Consider the following 25,679-nt stretch of genomic DNA (forward strand, 5'->3'; position numbering starts at 1 on the left):
ATAACACCCTCCGATATCTTCAATTTCTTAATAATACTTCCCTTTTTATTCCTTTGCATTAACTGATTAAAATATTGTGAATCCCTTTCTCCACTTTCATATCACGAAGCTCGTGATCGAATCTTTATGCCTTCATTTACATAATCATATGATTCCCTTAATTCCTTTTTTATATTTTCCAATCTTTCCAAAATCTCTTCACTCATATCATTCACAAGCGTCTGTTCTAAATCCCGTACTTCTTTTTCCATTCTCTTTTCTTTTTCCAACCTTTTAGAAAATATTTGTGTAAAACTACAAATCTTCATCTTCATAAAATCCCATAATAACCTTTTATCTTGTATTTCCATACTTAATTCATTTTTTAATTTAACAATTTCCTTTTTCATCTCTGATACATATATATGATTTTCACAAAGACTATTATTAAATTTCCAATATGATCCTCTTTTTTTCCCCATCGATTTCCTGTTTTATTATAAAAATGTAAAAATATTGCATGATGATCCGGAGCAATAGATGGAATTATTTCACATGTTATATTTACTTCATCCAAACTTTCAGATATTATCCAATAATCCAGTCTACTTTGCATAAAAGGATTTTTTTTTGTTGTATGTTATAATCGATCAGGTTGTGAAGATAATCGATACACGAATATTGCCAATTTGTATGCATTGTGTACCGCGCGCACGGGACCAATGCGACATGCGACAACGTGCGGATGGCGAAATAGAAATCCCCCTTTTCACACTAGGAAGACTTGACAACAAGGGAGAGATATGGCAGCCTTTGGAGGAGATCTATTCAGTGTTTTTGATGATGCAACGACGTCAAAAGGAGAAAAGCCTGGGACAAGTTCAGAGAAAGGGTCAGATAAGAGGTATGTAGACGAAAAAGTAAAAAAGTTAGACTGCGAGCTTTCACAGCTCAGTCCCATTCATATCCATACATGTTGTAAATGTGCTTGAAATGATTGAATTAACGTGTGTATGGGCCTTACTATGGTGGCGATGGCGTGGACAGTCGTGCGGTGCCCGGCGGTGCATGCGGTGCCGGTGCGGTGGCAGTAGGAGGCCAATCGATGATAATCATGAACTAAAACAGACAGAAAAATTCGTCTGTTCGGAGGAGTTTTTGTAATCATTTTTTGACATTTAAGTTCTATGGCTCTCACAGCTCAGGAGGGGACTCTGTGAAGCCAGACGTAGTCTCCGCAGAATTGCGGAACATAGGATCTATCCCTGATGCAGAATGACAACGGGATCTGAGTTTTGCCTTCCCTTCGGCCATTAATTCGGTCAAGATGTAAAACTTAAAAAGTTGATTATTGAACATTGAGTACTATTAGTAATGAGTAGTCAAGCCATGGTTGAATTTTGGATGGCTTACTTGTCTTAGACTTAAGATGTTTATAAAGTTGATGTGAATTAACCATGACTGTCTTAGTCAGTTTTTTGCCAGCCAGACAGATATTTATATCACAAATTATAATTTAATTCAGGTAATCAACAAGTGACAAAAGGAAAAGAAAATTTGAAGTATGTAGTATGCTTACACTTTCAAGCCTGTTTCCGTGTTTGATGGTGGGTACCTTACAGACCTGTGCTCTCTTCTGCAGTAACAGCTTCAGGTGGTGCTATTTTGACTTTTAATATTTGATGATTTCATTGCATATTCTGTTAAACTTTAAAGATAGGTCACCTCTTTTGCATGCAAATTTTTGAAAATTTGGTGAGAACACTTTTAGGTATTGAAGAAAACACTATGTGGAAACCTGCTGTAAATGTTGAACCAAGAGGGTCTTTATTTGTTGAGTTGAATTGACCATTAAAGATAATATAAAGTTTTGGTACCTCAAAAGTTTCCCTGAATTTCCTTGTCTTAGTTTGTGTTTCAGGTTAAAGTACCTTTCATATAACTAACACTGTGAGACTTACTCGCCCCAAAGTGCTCTCATGTCTTAGTAATCATGCAATTAAATGCGACCAGCAGCCCCATACGCATAGCGTAATGGATCTTCGCATTGTAGCATTCAGGATCATGACAGATTTAGTATCGCTGGTTATTATCAACTTAAAATCAAAAAATTTCTTCAATTTGAAGACTTACCAGTTAAGTTAAAGTATTGAAAACAGGCTTCGGGCAATGTTTGGTTTTGCCAGTAGTCCCTTTCTGTTCGAATTGATGACTGAATCTGACTCGGTCGAGAGGACCTTGGGAGAGCTACACTGAATTGACGGCCAGCGCATGCGCACACAGACATCTTATCCGTTCATGGATTTGAAATTTGTGCGCATGTGATGTGTGCGCATGCGCTGGCTATAGTATTCAGTGTATGTAGCTCTCCCAAGGTCCTCTCGACCGAGTCACATTCAGTCATCAATTCGAACAGAAAGGGACTACTGGCAGAACCAAACGTTGCCCGAAGCCTGTTTTCAATACTTCAACTTAATTGGTAAGTCTTCAAAGTTAAGAAATTTTTGGATTTTAAGTTGATATTTACCCTTGATACTAAATCTGTCATGATCCTGAATGCTACAATGCGAAGCCCCATTACGCTATGCGTATGGGGCTGCTGGTCGCAGTTAATTGCATGATTACTAAGACATGAGAGCACTTTGGGGTGAGTAAGTCTCACAGTGTTAGTTATATGAAAGGTACTTTAACCTGAAACACAAACTAAGACAAGGAAATTCAGGGAAACTTTTGAGGTACCAAAACTTTATATTATCTTTAAGATTTGAATAATTATTTCATACTACAAAAAAATTACAAATTTTAACTACTAGAAACAAGTCTAGTTTTACAGACCTGTGTGATGCGCTATAATGTAGTTCATGTACATATTGTAAGTGGTGTGCTGTTATTTGCCATAGATAATAAAGTAAAAGAAGCTAGTGAATTCTTCCTTTCTGACAGCTTTAACATGCATAATATCTTTTGTTGGAAGTATAAGTGTATAAGTATCATACAACCACAGGAGGATTTTAATAGTATATGCAGCTGTGCCTTGTACACAGAATACGTTACGGTGAGCATTTGGTGCATTGTTTGAATTTGAATGGCTACCAACCTTCAAATATCACGGAAATGTTATAGCTTTACAATAGTCTTGTCATTCTGGTGGAATATATCATGTTCTGTGATACAGTATTTTGGAAGGAATGCAAAAGGGATGGCCCACCTTCTCAAACACTGTACGAAGTCCAGACTTATTGTAATACTGTGACAGTGATGGGAAAGTTAAGGTAATTGGGGGGGGGGGGGGACCAGGAGTGAATGGAGAGTAGATTAGAAAGTGATCAAAGTCAACACATATGCAAGATATGTGCATGGTATTAACCTGTTGATATATAGGCGAGTTCAGTGCCAGCTGTTGTCATTCTTATGACAGCCGGAAATTACACAACATGCCCAGCCACAGGGCAAATGTGAGTGAAAAGCAGGAAATCTGCCTACAGACACCTTCATGCCTTCATTGTTTTCATCCTTCAATCCTCAGGATCCAGAAGCGGTCAGCAGAGTCGGTGACCTCCGACTTGGGTGAATCCAAGAAGTCCAAGACATCACTGCTCACTGAGGAACTCAAGTAAGTTACAAACTACGAGTAGATACTTCTTTGTTTCATGATGGGACTGTTGAACATCATGGAATTTTTCCGACAGTCAGTGAAAAGCTTGCAAGGTATCATTTGCAGTTGGCATTTAACATCACAATATTTCATATTAAGATTTCAGAACTGCCGAAGGGTGTAGGTATGGGGAAAGAGAGTTTGCACAATTTTCCTTGACACCTAATCAAACTGATTGTTTGAAGGAAGGTGAAAGTTGGCTCTTGCTTCCATCTGTAACATTGTTGTTTACCTGCCAAATAACAGTTATTGTTCAGCTCGCTTTGTTGATGCATTTGAACAATAGCAATTTGTGGATCAAAGATGTATAGAATAAAGATTTGAATTTCATTTGTAATGTTTGCTTTTTTCCTGAATGTTTGTCATGCAAATTTGTAAATCAATTTTTGTTTTCTTTTTGTTTGTTTGTTTCACCTTCATGCTTACCATATACTCATATGTATATATGCTAACTGACTGATTGTACTCGGCATGAAGCCGCTGTATGCGATGCCAACATTGCAGTATATATTATCGTTTGTTGCAGACATTCTTTAGATCTTGGCAAGCAGGTGCAGCAGTGCACCAGATATTTCATTCATGCCTTTTCCTGTTCTCCTCTGAATGATTAGTTTGTCAGAAATCCTTCCCCAAGTCAAGACTCACAATGTGGAATGCCTCGAAGGATGCACCCATGAGGTCGCCATTCCAATCGACGAGGAGTACAAACCCCTAGAAGCGACTGGCAAGAAGGCAGCAAAGGTGAGCAGAGTTTTGTATGTCAGCCAGTTTTCTTATTAAGAGGGTAGTCAAGTGTGATATTGACTTTAAGTGTTCGTTATTCCCACTTTCGTGTAGGTACAATCTGTTTCTCAAGTTGTTGTTATTATTCTTATGTATGCCTTATAGTCAGTTTGATGTAAATAGGATGTTAATATATCGTACATGCTTGGCTTGTTCAAACCTATACCTTCTCATTGAACTCTGATCAAATATAATGTCTATTCTTCTGTCGCATAATTACATATTAGCATTAATTCTTCTTCTTTTTTCTTTGCTAGTGAGAGGTGATTTTGAATCTGAGTGTGACTTTTGTATTTCCCACATCCAGGAGTACCCTTTCATTCTGGATCCATTCCAGAAGGAGGCCATCAAATGTCTTGAAAATCAGCAGTCAGTCCTGGTGTCTGCTCATACCTCGGCAGGAAAAACTGTCTGTGCAGAGTGAGTGTCACTCGTTCTCATGTAGTGGTAAAATCAAATGAGATTGATGGAAACCCGAGTAGCGTATATTTGATTTCACTCAATATATTTAGAAACACTATAGATGAATCCAACTTCACAGCACTGTAACATATGGTGGCCACAACTGGGGCACTTGCAAAGAAGATCAAAAACACTTTCAATGGGTATAGGTATACCTGAAGCTCTCCAGTTAGAAATTATCATATAAAACAGTACCCAAACCGAATTGGTCTATAGAAAACAGAAGATATGCTGTGAATATGAATATATTTTTGTGAAGTGGAAGTGTAATTCTTTTTGTCGGCTTACAGAAGTTGTTGGTTGTTGGTGTTGTTTATTTCAGCATGTGTATTACCACCAGAAACCTTTGCAAATTCCTGGAAACAATTATAGGATGACATGTGAGAGTTATCCAATGTATAATGGTGCCAGCATGAACCCACGAACAGACAAAGCCCCAAATCATATATTGATAATTTCTCTATTGGCATGTTTTCTGTGCTTCTGGCACAGATAAGGAGAAACAAAGGTTGTCCATTGAGGCCAGAGAGATATAAGTACAGTAGGTCTTATAATAGGATAATAATGTCTCTCCAACCCCCTTCTCACTATTTGTATTACTCTTCCAGGTATGCCATTGCTATGTCGCTGAGGGACAAGCAGAGGGTCATCTACACCACGCCCATCAAGGCCCTTAGTAACCAGAAGTACCGTGAGATGTTCGAGGAGTTCCAGGATGTGGGTCTAATGACTGGTGATGTCACCATCAACCCATCTGCCAGTTGCCTTATCATGACGACAGAGGTCAGTATTAAAGTGTGAATTCAGGTTTAGAGAAATTACCAGTGAAACTGTGACATAGATTAGACATTTGTTTATCATGAGCTGTAAAAGAGATTGTATAGAATGAGATGAACATTTTGAAGACCGGTTTTGTTTTGTTTTATTTGTTTAATTTTTTAATTTTTTTTTTCAAATAATGAAGCAAGTATGAGATAATTGTTTAGGTCAAGTTCAGATTTAAACTCTCTCTGTTTACACAATGATGAAAGAAATATTTTATGATTATTTCTGTCATTGTACATGACTGTGCTTTGAGAGGGCAATTTACTGACTAGTGCTGAATTACTTGAGGTCAAAGTTCCAGGTAGTTTTTTATAAAATTGTTTTTCATAAAATTGTCTCATTTTGCACACTAATTGCTAAAAATATTTGACATATATGATATAAGTCATTGCATTGTGTATTATACATTGTACATAATTCCCCCGACCCTTAGATTCTGCGCAGCATGTTGTATCGGGGGTCAGAGATCATGCGAGAGGTCGGCTGGGTCATCTTTGATGAGATACACTACATGAGAGACAAGAGTGAGTATGAGATGTGATTCCGTAGCAGCATCCAAAGCTATTTTCCTATAGAGTGGAACAATCCTCTCTCTCTCTCTCAAGTGGAGCTCAGGTGATGCAGTGAAGTGACTCTGAAGAGATCACTTTCTCAACGCTTTCAAATTTAAGCATCTTTCCTGTTACGATGTTCTTAAGAGTCATTCAATTCACTTGTACCACTCCATGCATTTCAGTACTTTCACATCCACTTTGAACGCAATAATTGCTTGCTATGTTGGGCAAGCCTCTGGCAAAATGTCTGGCTGTCAGAAACACCTGTTGTTGGAAGGGTATGCATAGAATTTGAATGTTATAAATAGACTGCGCGTAGTGAAAATAAGGTACCCTATTTTCTTTCCCAAAGGATGGCAATGCGCATAGGTTATGTGCACACTGCTACACTCATGTAAGAATACACCAACAATCTGTCAAAAATTCATATCTGCGCAAAATTTTAACCTACCAGGTATATCGATTTATCCTCTTTTATCATTTGCAATGTTAACCTTGTGGGTAAAGAACATGTTAATTATGCACCATCATAGAACGTTGTATCGATCATTATGTTGACAATGGCCATGGGCTAGTTACTGAAAATTAGTTGCTTGTCAGTGTTTTACACAAAGATGAAAGTTTGTACAGTATGATGGCTGATGTCAATGAAGCTGTGTAGCACTACCATGAGCAAGCCAAGTGTCTATACACCAAACTAAAAAGAATTATAGCCATGTTTACTCTACAGTTTGTCCAAAAAAAAAAAATACAATCAGATTTTTGCATTGATAACACCCAATATGATTAACTTGTCTAAATGCTACTTCACGGTCTTAAAATATAACATCTTAGCTCTATTTTGCAGAAAACCCCATTCATTTTGGTTAAGCGGTCACAGAGAAATGTGGATTGTTGTAAAGCATGTCATGAGTCTGATTCTTCCAAGTTTAGCACTTGGATGCTCTTGTGTGTGAACACAATAGCCAGATCTTGGAGGGAATGGATTCCTGACATGCTCTACAAAATTCCTCATTTCTCTTTGACCACTGAAGCAAAAATCGAATGGGGTTTTCTGTAAGATGTGGGCAATGAGTTATAGTTTCGTACCTTGAAGTTGTATTTGGATTGATTCACTATTTTTAAAGTTATCATTACGGAGGGTCCTGTTGTGATTTTTTTAGGACATACGGTAGAGTAAAGGAGATAATGCATGTTTAATAGCCATCTCATCAGAAAATTGTTTGAGACTGACTGCTCGTGTGGTTTGAATCTTGGACATAGATCGTGGCGTGGTGTGGGAAGAGACCATCATCCTCCTGCCGGACAATGTCCACTACGTCTTCCTCTCAGCCACCATACCCAACGCCAAGCAGTTTGCCGAGTGGATCTGCCACCTCCACAAGCAGGTTCGAAAGACAAGCCTTTCTTTTGTTTGTTTGTTTTTAACCTATTTGAAGCATTTAATTCATAGAACTTGACCCGGAGGTTGTTTGCCATATCTGTTAGTATGCAGTAACTGCAGTATCCACTGCAATTAATCAATGATCTCTATGAATTGGTTTTCACCCAAAGAAACTGCAATTATTTGCAGTTGCTTTTGTTGTGAAGTGTTCAACTCTGATAAATGTAATCGCCAGTCAAGTGGAGGGCAGCGTATTAGCAATGTATAATATGTCATTGCGCCAAACATTTCCTTCTTTGTACACTTTCTTGGTATGTTGATTTCTCTATACATACTGTGATATAATAATAATTATGTGTATAAATATGATAACAAAATGTTATGATTCTAAATGTCCTTGTGAACATGTATATGATATGTGCTGTACTATGCAGTGTGTACTTTTCAAGCATATTTCACAATTTGAAACTTGTCAAGCAATTTTGTGAGTGGTTGAATTCATAATTATAAACAGCAGCAATGGGATTAGGAGTGCATGTCATTCAGTCATTTCAAGAAAAATCTGGATGACCTTTTAGATAATGATGTATTGTAAATGAATCTAGGGCAATTACCCTCTATGTAATTACCCCAGACCCTTCCCCTGACCTCAACCCTAATCCTAATCCTGAACATAATCCTAACCCTAACCCAAACTCTAACCCTTAACCTAACCCTAACCCTAATCTTTACTCTAACCTTATCACTAACCAGTATTTAGCCAGGGGGTAATTGCCCTGTTACGGGTTGTAAATTTCATTTCTATTTCCGAATTAACGAGAATATAAAAACACTGCAATAGATATGGTGTGTGCAATATCCATGACTTTGTGTGTATTTCTCTTTACTTCTGTATTTCCAGCCATGCCATGTGGTTTACACAGAGTATAGACCAGTTCCTCTCCAGCACTACATCTTCCCTGCAGGAGGAGATGGACTCCACCTTGTGGTAGATGAGAAGGTGAGACTGGGTTTCCACCCTGTTCATACTTTAATCCTAACTAGGCCGGGGGGGGGGGCCTCCGAGGCCCCCCCCCCCCTCGACGTTTCGCACAATGTATCGCTGTCGCAAAAAGCTATCGCTGCGACGTTTCATGACTTTTTTCTTTCGAGTCTCCCGCATCTTTTGACACTAAATTTGCGATGCCCGGGTGCGCGGTTCCGAAGTTGCGCATAAATATGTATGTGCATGTCAGACCAAAAATTGCTCAAAAACGTGAATTTGTGTACAATTTCAATGCAAACTGTGTTTACAGGCAAATTTCATAAAAGCATGATTATTTTAGGGTTTTATTGAGTAAAATCAATAAATAACATATTTTCTTGATCGGAACAATGTCGCGGACAAATTTCATCGAAAAAACAATGAAAAACATAAAGTTGAAAAAACAAAGAAATGCATAAGAAATTTAAAAAACAATAAAATACTTAACAAATTTTTTCTGATTGCACAATTTTTTTTCACTTACATTTGCTAAGGATGCTAAAAAGAATATTTACACAAAAAATGTGCCTGTTTTGAGCTTTATTTAGTGATTTATACCAAATTGTCTGATTTCATGCATCATTATGCATGAATTAGCATAACTTAGCATAAATGATAATAAAAAAAAAAATTAACTTCATGGTACTTTAGATTACATCATAGGCAATGTGTGTGCCAATTTTCGTCGCGATCGCGCGGTCGACAGCCGAGATCTGGAGGGGGGGCCTGGGAGGCCCCCCCCCCCCCCCCCCCCAGCCATATCATCTACCTAAATAGCCCGGCCTAGTTAGGGTTAATCATATTCCTTGTCTGTAGGCTGCTTGATATCCCTGCTGCAGTTTTGATTAGCAGAGGCATTCTGTTTTGAGACTGCTATGCACTATACATTACATCCTGATTATCATGTTTTGTACAAAGTGTGTAATCACATCTGACTAGTCTTGTGTAAGTTTTATATATGAAAGAGGCAAAGATTTGACATGCCTTGTAACTGGAATACAGGGTTGGTTTGTTTGTTTGGGTGTTTGTTTGTTGGCATTTATTCTTCCTTGCAAGTCAAACTATATTCATATGAAATGTTTTCTGCTTGTGCCCATTCTGGCACTCATTATCAGGCGAAGTACAGCATGAATGGATAGATGTTCGTCAGTTTCCTACTAGTCCCAATATGGCCCTTAGTTTTAAATATAGCAGGCCGTAATCAGGCTGGGTATAGAGTTTTCTCATTCATACATTCAGAGACGCAACTATGCGACCTTTGACAATTATTTTGAAGTTTGTCTGTTTTTGTTGTATCGTCTTGATTCACAATTCACTCTGTCAATCTTTCAGGGAGACTTCCGACAAGACAACTTTAATGCTGCCATGCAGGTCTTGAGAGATGCTGGCGATGCAGCGAAAGGTGACCAGAGAGGGCGCCGTGGTGGAACGAAAGGTACGGCAATCGGATTGTGGAGTACAGCTGTGGATGGAGAAATGCACACATGCACGTCGTATTCATGTTTGGATCAGCAGTAATATCACTGATAGCACTCAACTGACGAATTTCATGACCCCCCCCCCCCCCCCCCCCGCAAAATATATAACGTTATACAGTAGTCAAGCCATGGTAGCCGTATCATTACTTTTATCTCTGTGGAGAAAGTTTATTGGCAATAAAACAGATTCTTTCGGTCCGCAAGAAGTTAGTGATATTGTATCATTTCTTTGACAGAGACATTGTTTCTTTCAATTTGTTCGAGATCTGGATTTTTTTTTTGTGGACATATTCATCAATGTATTATTATTTTTTTTTTTAATCCTCTCAGGCCAGTCCAACATCTTCAAGATCGTGAAGATGGTGATGGAGAAGAGCTTCCAGCCTGTCATCGTCTTCAGCTTCAGCAAGAAGGAGTGCGAGGCGTACGGCCTGCAGGTGTCCAAGCTGGACTTCAACAGCCCAGAGGAAAAGACCTTGGTGGAGGAGGTCTTCAACAACGCCATGGACTGCCTCTCAGAGGAGGACAAGAAACTACCGCAGGTCAGAAAATCAGTTGACGTATTGTAAAAGCCTAAATTCTCATGGTGATTAAACATTCGCGAATCGTGCATGCAGGCTGTCGATCACAAAAATATAGTAATGCACAGAAATATCGGCAGAAAGGGAAATAGAAATTTGCCCAATTTGCTCTGTCCAAGGCCAGCACACTAGCGTAATAGCGTTAAGTGGCAACCAGTACTCACCATTTCTTTTTTCTTTTTTTTTCTGAGAGATTTAACCTTTACTTCAAGCAACATTTTAACAAAACAGGTTTGTTTGAGAAGTTGCACTGTCTTCTTAATGTTCTTGATGAGTTTTGGACTTTTTATTTTTCTTTTTTTTCCCCTTTTTGCAGTTATCACGATAATGAAAAGACCACAAAGCATGTAACTAACAACTCGCGAAAATGACCGATCATCTGTCATTTGTGAAGATGTCAGCAGACAAATGAGTGGCCCAATTTGCTTTCCCTGCAGTCCAGACCTTTGCCACCATCATTAAGATTGTGATCAATATGTGTGGGCCGAAAAATTCTGTCGAGAGTGGACACAATTTGCCAGAATTCTGGATAGAACCAACTCTGACTGTGTGTTTAAATGGGATATCAGTTTTCGACATCCGTCCCCCTGTGCAGGTGGAGAATGTTTTACCGCTCCTCAAGAGGGGTGTCGGCATCCACCACTCCGGTCTGCTGCCGATCCTGAAGGAGACAATCGAGATTCTCTTCTCCGAGGGCCTCATCAAGGCCCTCTTTGCCACGGAGACCTTCGCCATGGGCCTCAACATGCCGGCCAGGACCGTCGTCTTCACCAACGCCCGCAAGTTTGATGGGAAGGACTTCAGATGGGTGAGTTTGTGAGGGTTGGCAGTATTTATTCTCCAGTTCATGGGAACCAGTATGTTGCAATGTAATGATTCTATATGTGTTACTTTGATGCTATTTTTTTTTTTTTTGCCTGCGCTTGGCTGTATCTTACAAGGCTCTTGACATAGGTATTTTGTTAATTCAAACACAAATATTGCCTTAATGATATAAGACAAAACGCCTTTGTATGAATAATGCCGTGACCTCCACGTAAAGGCCTCAGTGATACAATAAGGATTATCACAACTTGGTTATTTCTCTTTATCAGTGGATAGTTTCAGAAAATGTGTGCCAATCAGCAAAAACAAAGTCAGGCCCAAAAGTGTGCCTATTGGCAAATAAGGCACAAAAAGGACAACTGCCGGTTGAGAAAGATAAGGCAGTTAACGTCATAGGGTTAGTGGTACCTTAACGCCCTTATCTTTTTCAACCGACGAAATAAACTTTGGTTCACTTTTAGCCTTTGTAGTGATATATTGATTTATTTGGGGAGGGGGGGGGTCATAGAATAATTTACAATCAAGTGTCCTGATGTTCTTAAAATATTTATCTCATTGCTTCTCAGTGAGTGTGTGAAAGATTGTTTTGAAGAGGCTAGGTTTAAAAAGAGAAAATTTAGAGTGATGTTGAAGCAAATTCCACATTCATATTTGATGTAACAGGTATGTTGAAGAGGACTTCAGAACAGTGTATTTTGTAATGAGCGTAATATCCAGTTTGTACCATAATCCTTATATTTCGGCAACATGTATACAATATAACTGATGTTGCGTCCTCTCAGGTGACATCCGGGGAATACATTCAGATGAGTGGTAGAGCTGGTAGGCGTGGCCTGGATGACCGAGGCATCGTCATCCTCATGATAGATGAGAAGATGAGCCCAGGGGTGGGCAAGACCATCTTGCAGGTCAGTGAGCATTTCGTCTGTCCATCTTTCAATCTTAATGTCCTCCTATATATTTTGGTCAACACATGCAATAGTAGCTGTGCCACACGATCCAGTTTAAGCGCATGGCAGTGGGATGTCATTGTTTTCTGAAAAACACTAAGTATATCATGGTTACTTTTTATATACCAAAGCTCCATGGAAAATGAATGAATGAATGAATGGATGGATGGATGGATGTATGAACAAACAAATGAATGGAGGAAGGGCGAACAAATGACTTTTTTTTGTGTAGTTCCGTTATAAACTTACAAGATTCCGACAATGCAATCTTACTTCATTAAAGAACAGTAACACGTTCGAATAAATGTCATGTTAAATCACATAGGAGGAGACCAAGAATTGTATACAATGGGCATGAAAATGATCATCCCATTCATTCTATTCATAGAATGGATGTCAGAATACATTGCTTCATGAAATCCCAGAAAGATAATTACAACAAGATGTACTGTTTCATCTTTATGACCGTATTATACTCTGCCCTTTTCAGATTCTTTTCTTCTATTTTTTTTTTGTGTGTTTTTGTTTAAAATATCACAACTACCATTAAAATAGCTCCTTTGAGTAAATTTGACCTATGACCTTTAACCTCTGAAGGGTCAGGCGGATCCCCTGAACAGTGCCTTCCACCTGACGTACAACATGGTGATGAACCTGCTGAGGGTGGAGGGGATCAACCCAGAGTACATGCTGGAGAGGTCCTTCTTCCAGTTCCAGAACTATACTGCCATCCCCGAACTCTTTGAAAGTGGGTCCAGAATCCGACTTCTGCCTTGTAATTTGTAGTCTGTAATCTATTATAAAGAGTTCAAGTATGAATGCTGTGTAAGTAGCAGAATAGTGTCAGAATAGTGGATTTCTCGTGTGAGATAACATCTAATCATTTCAGCACTGTTTTGATCTGTGCATTCTCAGTCTAGGATGGATGCCAACTCAAATTATCTGTTTGCAGGTTTGTGGTTTGTGTACCTCTACACCAACAGCATTCAACAATTATATGAGTCTTTGGCTGTAGACATTTTAATAATGCCAAGTTACTAAAAATGATTACAGATGCAGTTGTTGAAGCTGTTTATATTTTGCTGGTAAGTCCCTATATAAATTGTGCAGCTGTTTGTTTGTTTACTTGTTTGTTTGTTTTTTTTTTCATTGGTAGGTGCATTATTTGAATGCATGCTGCATACATTCATGATTGGATTGGCTTTATGCTCTGTGAAAAGGTCACTACCATTGTAACTCTGTATTCCTGTCGATGAAGAATGTGACGGAATAAAATATAGTTTATTGATTTACCAGAAGACTCCTGAAGTGGCTCTTTTTGAAATAATTGCTCTCTGCCCCAGTCTTTGTTCACTCTTTTTAGGACATAACAGTTTGATAATGGTAGTTGCAGTACTGTAAAAGTGGAAATTTTCGTGGTGTTGAAATTCTTGCGCATTACGCGCAACCAGAAACTAGCGTGAAAATAAAAGCACGCGAATATTTTTGCTTGCCATATGTTCCTGTACTTGATGTCTTGATTCCGTGGAATTAGAAACACGCGAAACTCTTCTTACCAGGCCAAGCGCGAAAAATTAGTTGCGCGAAATATCCACTTTTACAGTATATGAATCATGTGGTAAATATATAAACTCTGTAATGATGATATGCTATATTGTTCATGAGAGTAACTTTACTTTACTGTATTCTGCAACATCTTTCAGAGTTGCGTAAGTTGGAGGAAGAGTACAATGCCATGGCGATTCCCCAGGAGGACAGCATCGAGTCTTATTACAAGATCCGGCAGCAGCTGAGGAAGCTTGCTGGAGAGATCCGAGAATTCATCACCCGACCTAAGTACTGTCTGCCGTTCATGCAGCCGGGCAGGATGGTCAAGGTGAGAGATAAAAACAACAACAACTTCATACTGTAACTGTAGAAGTATTGTCAGTACCTTGGTATATTAAAGGGATGGTACAGCATTGCTTGAGGTGAGGATTTAGCCTTTAACATTTTGCGAGATATTTGGAAACCACTCTATGAAATATTTAGAGAGCATACAATTCTAAGGGGAATCAAAAGTTTTGATGAATATTGGTTTTGATACGACTGAGATATCCAAAAACATGGTAAAACAAAGAGAGCCTAACAAAAGTCGTGGCTTGTCGCATTTTGTAAGCATCGCTTTTTCTGATATCTCAGACATTTCAAGACCAATTTTCATCAAATAAACTTTGAATTCCTCAAAGAATTACATGTTCTTTCATATTTCATAAGAGGTTTCTCATTGCAACTGATTGACAAATTGCCCTACTTCGACGTAAATAAGCACTGAATTGATCAGTGTTTTAGTAGTAGCCATGATAAAAAATCATGGGCGTACATACTCGAGCAGGATTCAAACCCACGACCTCCTGATCACCGGACAGGCGTCATCTCCACTAGACCACCGAGCTTTCGCCCGACAGCAAGTGTTGGTTCTAATCCTTATAGCATGCAGCGGGTACTGCTTTGTTATTCAAATTTATGAAGTTCTTCCGTCGAGATGTTTTCATTGCAACTGATTGACAAATTGCCCTACTTCGACGTAAATAAGCACTGAATTGATCAGTGTTTTAGTAGTAGCCATGATAAAAAAATCATGGGCGTACATACTCGAGCAGGATTCGAACCCACGACCTCCTGATCACCGGACAGGCGTCATCTCCACTAGACCACCGAGCTTTCGCCCGACAGCAAGTGTTGGTTCTAATCCTTATAGCATGCAGCGGGTACTGCTTTGTTATTCAAATTTATGAAGTTCTTCCGTCGAGATGTTTTCATTGCAACTGATTGACAAATTGCCCTACTTCGACGTAAATAAGCACTGAATTGATCAGTGTTTTAGTAGTAGCCATGATAAAAAATCATGGGCGTACATACTCGAGCAGGATTCAAACCCACGACCTCCTGATCACCGGACAGGCGTCATCTCCACTAGACCACCGAGCTTTCGCCCGACAGCAAGTGTTGGTTCTAATCCTTATAGCATGCAGCGGGTACTGCTTTGTTATTCAAATTTATGAAGTTCTTCCGTCGAGATGTTTTCATTGCAACTGATTGACTACTACTAAAACACTGATCAATTCAGTGCTTATTTACGTCGAAGTAGGGCAATTTGTCAATCAGTTGCAATGAAAACATCTCGACGGAAGAACTTCATAAAAGAGGTTTCTCATTATCTCACAAACACACACACACAAAAGTTGGAATCCTGCAGCCTCATCTAAACGAAAACTTTACCACTCCTTTAATATTCACATATTTTTGGCTTCTGTTCGCTTGTGCAAATTCTAAAAGCAGTGTGAAAATATCTTAATGCTTTTACAAGTTTCCTTTCAGCATACACTCAGGCATATGCAGACACCCACATGTACATACAAACATGCTAATACCTTGATACCACTGTTATTATCAATACTCTCGGCTGAAAATAAGTGAAAAATATGTGTCTTATCTCTTTCGGTATCTCCCTTTGCTGCAGGTGAAGAACGGAGAGGATGACTTTGGTTGGGGCGTGGTCATAAACTTCCAGAGGAAGGCCAACCAGAAGGCCAGCAACGCCAGCAAAGATGCCCCTCTCTACGTGGCAGAGGTCCTCCTGAGCTGCTCCCAGGAGAGCATCAAGAATGCAGCGTCTGAGGCGGCCCGGCCGGCCAAGGCGGGAGAGAAAGGGGAGATGACGGTGAGTGGGGCGAGCATGTCTTGGGTGCTTGGTTGTGGATAAGCAGGTTGTAAACTGGTAGTAAATTGGTAGTAAACTCGTTGTGACTTCGTGGTAGGCTGGTTGCGACGTGCTAGTAAATTGGTAGTAAGCCAGGTGTAAATTGTTTGTAAGCTGGTTATGATCTGTTAGTAAGCTGTTGTGATGTAGTTATGTAAAAGTGGAAATTTTAGCAATGTGGAAATTTTTGTGCATTTCACACAACCAGAAGCTAGCACAAAAATAAAAGCATGTGAATAGTTTGCATGCTATATGTAACAGCAAAAAAAGTTCCGATTCCATAGAATTAAAAATATGCCATATTCATCTTACTGAGCCAAGCACAAAAAATTACTCAAGCGAAAAATATCCACTTCTACAGTTGTGAGCTGGTAGTAAGTTGGTGGTAAGAAGTTGATATGTTGGTAAAAAGCTGGTAGTACAGTGGCAGTGAGTGGTAGTGAGTTGAAAAAAAAGAAAGAAATTGGTGACAGTTAGCTTTAGTGAGCCTAGTAATTTACTTCACATGTAATGGATATTTCTTTTAATCAGAGGATAAAACTGGATGTTGATTTACTATGACCATGGTAGTTGTTGTTTCTGTAATTAATCGCAAAACTGAATGTCAAGTGGATGTGTGTAAAAAAAAAAGGGGGAGAAAACTTACAAAGGTGAACTATAGATAGATGACAGAGTTCTATTGTGGTAACCAAGGTAGGAGTACTACACACTATTGTTGAGTTATCACCATATTTCTGGAAACCATGTTTGTTGACCAGGTGGTTCCCGTCCTGCTGAATCTTTTGACGGACATCAGCAGTGTCCGGCTGTACCTGCCCAAGGATCTCCGGCCACTGGACAACAGGCAGAGCGTGGGCAAGTCAATACAGGTATGTTAACACCATGCAGCTCTCCTCATTACTCTCTGGTAATAAGTGATGTAAAATTTTGAAATTATGGTAACTGCTTATGTATCTTTCATGCAATTGCAATGACTCTTATTACAAGTCAGTAGATGATTGCTTGTATAAGTGTGTTTTTTAATCTATTTTTCGTCTTTACTGGAGAATTACAATGCTGGTAGTTAATATGCATTGATGGTGTATTGTTAAATGGCAACATACTCTGTGTAAATATTATGTGATCACATTTATATATGAACTGCGGGGCGAAATGATTGAAACCACCAGCACTGTGAGTGTAGGATGTCAATTCATGAACCTTGTTCACTACTGCTGGCCAGATGTACAGAATCAATGTCTATGGATTGTGTATTCATTCATTCGTTCGTTCGTTCGTTCGTTCGTTCGTTCGTTCGTTCGTTCATCTTTTCACCCATTCATTTATTAATTTATTTCTTTATTTACATATATGATGGTAGTGATCATTGTTTTGTGTGTTTCTTTCACTGTCTAGGAAGTGCAGAGGAGATTCCCAGATGGTTTGCCACTCCTGGATCCAGTGGAAGACATGGGTATCAAGGATGATGGTCTCAAGAAGGTGGTAGAGGTGAGTTACCATGGCAACAAAACTTCTTAGTGATGACACTCTGTAGAAGTCATCCCACTCTCATGAGAGCTGGCTGATGTTGCGATCCAAATTACATGCATTTCTTCTGCTTGCTCAGTGTCCATCTATCTACCTAGAAGGCGATCACACATTACAAAAGAGTTTAAGTCTTTCAGTCCTGTTGGTGATATGTTTATGCACAATATCAATAGCACTGTGAGATGGTGGCCTGGAGTGAGTAAATCAGTGTCAATAGAAAGTAACCTCCATAACTTTCCCTGGTATCTTGCTCTTGGGGAAGAAAGCTTGAGGGTTTCAAATCTTGTCTGTTCTGTCTGAAAAGTTTGAAGTGATCCCTATTTGTGCATACTTTAGTGATTTGTTACGGAATCATACTATAATTCGAGCAACGTTTGTCTGTCTGTCTGTCTGTCTGTTTGTTCCTCTACTCCTCCCAGGTCCTTGGTCCAATCTGCACCAAACTTAGTGGGTGGATGCAGGTTGACCGCGAAATTGCCCTTGAGGGGTTCATTTTTGGAAAGGTCAAGGTCACTGGGGTCAAAGGTCAAATAACTTCAGACACCCGATAGAGGGCGCTATTTAGGCCTACTTATGTGGGGATTCCCCCAGAAATATAATCGGACACCCGATAGAGGGCGCTATGTAGGCCTACTTATATGGGGATTCCCAGGTGTACGCCAAAGAGATTTTTCTCCTCAAAATCTCTTTGGTGTAAGCCTACTTATGCTTCCAGTAAGTTTGGCCAAGATCGGACCAAGGAGTAGCGCAAAACAGATATTTGACGTCTGTTGACCCAGTGACCTTGACCATTTCTGGGGGAATCCCCATAGAGGATTTCTGGCACTCCACGGGTACATTGACTAGTATGATGAACTTGGCTCCACACTCCTTTACAGAGTCAAGAATCAAAATTTGGAATAATGTAACAAGAGGTTTCAGAGAAATATGATATCAAGTACATGTACATTTGACTGGCTCTGATAAGATGTTGACAACACAAACCTTGTGCTTTATTTGAATATGCTTAACCTCTTCTATTCCTGCCTTACAGAAAGTTGAGGCCTTTGAAGAGCGCATGTACCTGCATCCTTTACACAACGACCCTGAGCTGCAGAAACTCTATGGCCTCTATGAGAAAAAGGCACAGGTGGGTTAAGTCTTTTATCACTACAGACAAAATACTATGAGCTGGGTTTCTGAGATTCTGAAATTGATCCTGATTTGAATATTTACACTGACCTGAAGAAACACCAAGTCCTTGTAGAACTAACACTCAATGGCATTTCTTTTCTGTACAATGTTGATAAAGTTGATAGTCAGTAGGCAAAGACTCTGGGCAAATGCTGTTTTGATTGAGATTATAGTCATCATCTTTAACATACTTTTGTTTACCCCGGTGTTTGTTCACCCACCCCACCTTAAACATTCTCTTGAGCTGTTCTTGTATCAATATTATTGAACATACATCTTTTCTGTGTATTGAAATCACTGTTCAGTTAATAGAATGTGTAATTTTTTTTTTTTCAAAATCACTTTCCGATTAGGTACGGTAATGTCTGCAGTAGTATCTGTGTTAGAGTAAAATCGTAATGTCATGAATCAAACCCCAGATTGATAGGTCAAGATTTTGGCTTTTAATGCACATGATAAGCTTTGTACTAGTTAAAAATTGGCATATCTTTGCTGCTACTCCATGTGAATCTGACAGCTGGCACAGCAAATCGTCGAGGCAAAACGGGAGCTGAAGAAGGCACAGAACGTGATCCAGATGGACGAACTCAAGTGCCGCAAGAGAGTGATCCGGAGGATGGGATTTGCGACATCAGCCGACGTCATTGAGACCAAGGGTAGAGTCGCGTGCGAAATCAGCAGGTAATATATGAGGTTTCCTTCATCCTTAACTCTAATTCAAAGCATTTTACCAGTTTGCCTGTTCACAGCACGTTTTAATTGTTTTAAGGTCAGGTCTATTTGACTCCTTATTCCAGAGACAGAATGTGAGAGTATTATGATATCTTCTAATCATCTTTATTAATTCATTGGAAAAATATCTGATTTTTTATTTTACCCACCAAATGTTTGGTGATTAAGTTACCTTCCATTGATTACTTTAAACCACTTCTTGCCATGAAGATGGGAAATGAGGATGTGTCCTGAATTCTAGTAATTGGTTTTTCGTTCAAAGAGCGAATGTAGAGTAATGCTGCTGAGACTGATATTTTCTCATTTGGACACACAACTGTTCTTGTTATTCAATAGATGGGTGTTTTAGTCATTTTTTTGAGGAATTTTCCTCAACAATCTTATCGGGGTCATATTTTGTGAAGAAGTGGAGGTCTGTGAATTTTGCATCCAATAAGATGTCACGGATTGTAGATCCATTCATTGCAAGTCTAACATGATTGAAATGAGGCAAAACTGAGGTCATTTACAGGCGCGGTGGAGCACCCCAATTATCTCGCAGAAATCCATCGGCAGCCGAGCCTCATTTGCATAAAGTAAACAACATGTACTCGCGTAGTTGAGAAAAAGTAAACAACTTCTCAAGCTAATAACAATTTCAGGAAACCTATTTTCGGATTAAAATTGAGTTAGTTTGAATTTGAAAACATGTCCGAATATGCACATATAACATATTAAAGGATTTGACAATGATAAAATGTGAAATTTTAGCGAAAACGTGGCGAGCAAAATTACCAAAAATATGCCTCGAAAATCATCCTAAAATTCACGAAGTGTGATTGCGGAACAAAAGCGCCATTCATACAAAGTACACCGAAATTTATTTATCTGCTTGCATTTTAAATTTCATACCATAATATTCCCGGCCATGGTTGTGTCGGAAAAAAACAGAAGGTGATGTCAAAAATGACACGAACGCAAAGCGTACAGGTCGGTCCCATGTATAATTAATCGCGTCACTGTGGCGTTGCATGTCACAGCACACACAACGCATTGCTGCATGCAGCGTGCGCGGCAGCAGCTCAGCAATCACCGCCGTGCGACACTCAGCAAAATAATTGACTGCGTCACATGCAAACCAACAATGAGCACGAAATCCTGAATCTCACGTACCACGCATGCCCAATATTACGGGGAAAGAAATGACGTCATTTTCAATTGTTTCGCCGACTACAATTTTCTATTCCAAACCCTGTAGAAACAAGTTGATTTCTCAAAAAGTACAGGTGGTACAAAGCGAAAACTTTCACCATATATGGATTGAGGCCTGATGAACTTATGTTGCCAGTTTCGGACACATTGGAGCCCGGCCATAGTCCAGTCGGAAAAAAACAGAGAGCATGTTTTGCGAGAGGTGATTTTCAAAACGCTTTAATATCTCAAGTTCTAGTGCAGCAAATTTCATAATTTTTTCATCAAAAGGAAGGTTTTTAAAAACTTAGATAGTGTGGGAAGTTTGAGTTTACTAGCGGCACGCATAGCGGCACAAGGAGAAGGTAAAGATTTGACTTTTTCATGCACACAGTTTCGGGCAGCCGTGGATGCCCGTTGGAAATTCAAATAGAACGGGGCGATAATGAGATGCAAATTGGGGTGCTCCACCGCGCCTGTTTATATGAAGAGATGTAACTATTCAGTATGATGTCATAAAAACAGTTGGTATGTTCTTTGGTGCCGTTCTTTCAGTGCTGATGAGCTGGTCCTGACGGAGATGATCTTCAACGGTCTGTTTAACCCTTTGACCGCCGAGGAATGTGTGACCCTACTCAGCTGCTTTGTGTTTGAGGAGAAGAGCAAGGAGACGCCAAAACTCACCAGCCAGGTCTCAACGGCTCTCAGGCAACTCCAGGTAAGAGGGGCAGCAGCCATTCCAAATCTTACCCCGTTCCATACTGAATTCTGAAATCCCCATGCAATTGATATACAGGCCACCAGATTCCCGTATAGAATGGGTCGAGACATGTAAAAATAGTGTCAGTCTTTGTTTATCTCACACAACTCATGATCACTATCAATTTTATGACATGTATAATTATCTAATTAATCTTTCTTTCCAACAATATGCGTACATTTTTGTGTGTCTGTGTTCAGTACAAACCTGATATATTTTCAAGCTATCAATTTATGCAATTTGTATCTATCTTTGATAAAGTGATATTGAATAGTACAATGTATCTCATCAGATTTGGTATATGGGTGTGACTGTGCATGAAAACATGATTTAGTACAAACAAAGATTCTTAGTTTGTATCATTGAATTACAGTTGATAAGTCCTATTGGAGAGGTTGCAAAGACCATCTTTCATGTAAATGCACAGAATAAGATTGGGTTAAACTTATAATAAAGGAAGAGTGTTGAATTCCTATTCCATTGACTTACCACTCTAACTATGCATATGTCCTTTGATAAGAAGAAGATTTTAATGATGTACTCCTATTCCAATGCTAAATTCTTGTCCAAAAAAAAAACTGACCACTGTCGACAATGTTGGTCCCTCCCTCAGGACACAGCCAGAAGGATAGCCAAGGTGAGCGCAGAGGCCAAGCTGGACATCGACGAGGAGGACTACGTGATGTCCTTCAAGTCTACCCTCATGGAGGTCGTCTACGCCTGGGCCTCGGGCTCCTCCTTCTCACAGATCTGCAAGATGACTGACACATTTGAAGGTACAGGGCAATGACAGCTGAACCATGCGATTCACGACCAATTGTTTGATTTGATTTGATTTGATTGGAATAGATATGTACTTTGCTGGATACTGAAAACATTACCAAGTTCTGATGCCTTGTTGCTGGTTGTTTTTTTCCATTGCCAAGCACAGACATTTTTCATTAAGGCTTGTATTATAAATGAGTGTTTATTCAATATTGTATGATGTCCATAAGTGCAGTGAATGCCTTCAGGATACAGACTGGTCTTTTTTTCTTTCTTTCTTTCTTTCTTTTTTTTTTCTTCTTCTTCTTCTTCTTCTTTTGTGATTGTAATTTTGGTTTTGCATTGTCCTGATGTTATTTTATTTTTCAATCTTTTTGTGCGCTTAGCAATGCCAGTATAGAGCCCCTTAGAAATGGAGTTATTATTGACATTATTAACGGAGAATGTGATCATGAGTCTGTTATTGTATGACTTTGTGCATTTGAAGTTTTAAAAAATATTGCTTGAATTGCTGCCCAAGAGCATTGCCTGATTTCTCGGCAAGTGCATGGATTCCAAAGTAAGACGATGGCTGTGTTTATAATGTTTGCAAATGTAAGAACCTAAGGAATCGAAGTAACATTCATGTCCACCTAAACTGCTTTACCCAGTTGCATATATCGGGAATTCGTGTGAATAATTGCTTTCTGTCCGTCACAGGGAGTATAATCCGCTGCATGCGGCGTCTCGAGGAGCTGATTAAGGAGATGTGTCATGCTGCCAAGGCCATCGGCAACACAGAGCTGGAGAACAAATTTGCAGAAGGTTTGTGATTAGCTCTTCTCCAATATTCTTAGTAATCTTACCCAGGTGATTGTCACTGCAATCTTGTGTGGATAATGCAGACAACAGTCAGAATTATTTCATTTCTAATCAACTTTACACTGATAGTCATTTATGTCATTAGTTTTTCTGTTTGTCTGTTGTTGTTGTTTTTGTGGTGTTTTTTCTAGCCAGACAATTGCTCACTTATATTTCAGTGATTTTCTGAAGCGTATGCTTATTCAGTATACTGTATATACATATTTATTTGAATTTGTAAATGAATGATATTAGGCTATGTCTTCTTCAGACCCAATATTTCTTTCATCCTTATCAGCTCTTGTGTAATTTTGCTGATTTTCTTCCACAGAAAGGACTTCATGTAGCAGGGAGCAAACATGTATTAAGTTTTGATTCTAATATTTGTTGAGATAACTGCTGACTTTCAGAAGTGAATACATGTATGCAGTTCTTACTTGAATAGTAATAAGGTTCTTGCTATTCATGGAAGTTTATTTGCTGTTATACTGCATGCAGGTCTTATGTGCGGACAGCACTGAGCTTATGGTGTTAGCATATTTCTCAAATTCTCTGTTCAGTGTTTATCAGTCTGTGAAACAAGTATGGGTATGATGACAGCTTGTGTTTTAGATCAGTGCCAGTGTTCAAATTGTGTGCCATTTATTCCCCCCCCCCCCTTCTGTTTGCTGCCCAGGTATTGTGAAGATCAAACGGGACATAGTCTTCGCTGCCAGTCTCTACCTGTGAGATCATTAGGAGAATCTGTGTGGAGTTCCTATCTGATTTAAACAAGTACTCAATGTAGAGACTGGACAAGCTCACCTGCATTTGACTGAACTGTTATATAATTGTGGTACGTGGACCAGAGTTGATCTGTGCGAGTCAAAAGGAGTGTACCTGTGGATGGTAAAGCTTGACGTACTCATGTGGACCACAGAGGGAGACATGTGCTTTCAGAGTTGTGGAGAAGGGTGACAGCACGGTACGCTCATGGCTGTGATTTTGACTGTGGGAAGTTGTCAGGTGGTCAAAGCAGCAATCTTTGACATCTTCAGACACAAGTTCTCATCCCATCACGCTTTTCATCTGGAAGGATTGTGTGCGACAACATCTAAAAGGAGTGATTTAATGAGATGTGGAAGCGTCAACAACGGAGCTGAAACTACCTACTCATCAACTTTTTTTTAATATGATAAAGGGGCAGTTATTCTCGATGTCAGTGGAGGAAAGATGAAGTGTAATGCTGAAATAACAAGCAGAGCAAGTGTAACATTATTTATACCCTCCTCCCATGCAAGCTGTCCGTGTTACACACCATAGATGTACATATTTTGTAACAATATGAAATATGAACCGGGATTTTTTTTCAAGTACACAACACTCCAAGACATCTCATTCATGATTGAACTTACTAGCAACGGAACCCCAGTGGGTTTCCGTCAACCAGTTGTACCAAGGTAATTTAGAAGTGACAAGGTTGTGTGAGGTGTGTAGCATGGCGGCCAGCACTACCCTGACTGGAAACAATTGATGGTAAAATGTCACAGCTTGGAGTGCTGTTGTACAAGGAGTCAACCGTATCTGTGGTAAAGGTACTGGGAGAGATGCTATTGGTATGGTATCCCATTTATATTGCACCTTCATAGTAATTTCAGCACTTTCTATATCAGGCTATTTGTAAGACAGCAATATCAAGTCAGATTGGTAAAATACCAGTGTGGTCAATACCACTCTTAGTAATTCATATCATACAGGCAAAACAACATGTCCACGCTTTACTGATACATGTTGTAGTGTTAATCAGGAGGTCCTGTGATTTAGCATGTCTTAGCATGTGACAACATGGAGAACTATTTTTCCAAATGCATTCTCATGCTAGTGGTGTTCATGGAATTGCAGAAGATTCATTCTTGTAAATTGATGTTGAGGGGGAAAAGAATCGGTTTCCATATTAGAAGTTCCTAGTGTTTGTTTTTGCCATGGTAAATGTGTAGTGTCACCTACCAAATGATCAAGCTTTTGAGTGTTTTTGTGTCTCAAGTGTTTCCTGTCTGGGATCATATTCAGATAGTGTTTTATACTGCTTTCATATTTGCATTTTTATTATTGATAATGAAGCAAAAATTCCACATCAGGTTTCCCTTTGCCCTCACAAAGTAGTGCCAAAGGCTTAATTGCGCTACTGTATGCCTTATGGGGGAGAGGGCTTTTGTTTTATTGCAACAATGCAACCCTGACCAGAAATCATGACATAAAAGTACCTCATACTCATCCCAAAATGTTACATTGTTGGAGGTTCCCTTTTCAGTCAGACTGCAAGCCATTACTGTATGAAAAGATAACTTTGTGACTGAACTGGTTCCATGACATTTGCTCCTGCAACAATTGTTCCCATGAAATATCTGCACAGTAAAAGCCAAGCATGAATTTAAACCTACAAACATAACCCTAATCCTCATATCAAACTAAACCTTAAATCCTATCCCAA

General features: G+C 39.3%; 1 protein-coding gene across 1 annotated transcript; it reads left to right on the plus strand.

The window, feature by feature from the left end:
- Nucleotides 1-632: 632 nt before the first annotated feature.
- LOC140237306 (exosome RNA helicase MTR4-like) lies at nt 633-25,644 on the plus strand. Its single transcript, XM_072317244.1, has 23 exons — nt 633-883; nt 3,506-3,592; nt 4,246-4,375; nt 4,725-4,837; nt 5,488-5,662; nt 6,138-6,228; nt 7,522-7,646; nt 8,544-8,642; nt 9,999-10,101; nt 10,475-10,686; nt 11,321-11,533; nt 12,333-12,458; nt 13,098-13,248; nt 14,204-14,376; nt 16,003-16,203; nt 17,001-17,111; nt 17,638-17,730; nt 18,803-18,898; nt 19,460-19,623; nt 21,400-21,562; nt 22,218-22,380; nt 23,069-23,173; nt 23,886-25,644. Exons 1-23 carry the CDS (start codon nt 783-785, stop codon nt 23,936-23,938), a joined length of 3,048 nt encoding a protein of 1,015 aa, XP_072173345.1. The 5' UTR covers nt 633-782; the 3' UTR covers nt 23,939-25,644.
- The last annotated feature ends 35 nt before the right edge of the window (nt 25,645-25,679 follow it).

Source organism: Diadema setosum, chromosome 13 (genome assembly GCF_964275005.1).
Source record: "Diadema setosum chromosome 13, eeDiaSeto1, whole genome shotgun sequence".
NCBI lineage: Eukaryota > Metazoa > Echinodermata > Echinoidea > Diadematoida > Diadematidae > Diadema > Diadema setosum.

Coding starts and splice junctions, on each gene's coding strand:
- LOC140237306 (XM_072317244.1), top strand. CDS start 783: ATGGCAGCCTTTGGAGGAGATCTATTCAGTGTTTTTGATGATGCAACG. Junction 19,624..21,399: donor GTCGCGTGCGAAATCAGCAG/GTAATATATGAG, acceptor CCGTTCTTTCAG/TGCTGATGAGCTGGTCCTGA. Junction 23,174..23,885: donor GGAGAACAAATTTGCAGAAG/GTTTGTGATTAG, acceptor TTTGCTGCCCAG/GTATTGTGAAGATCAAACGG.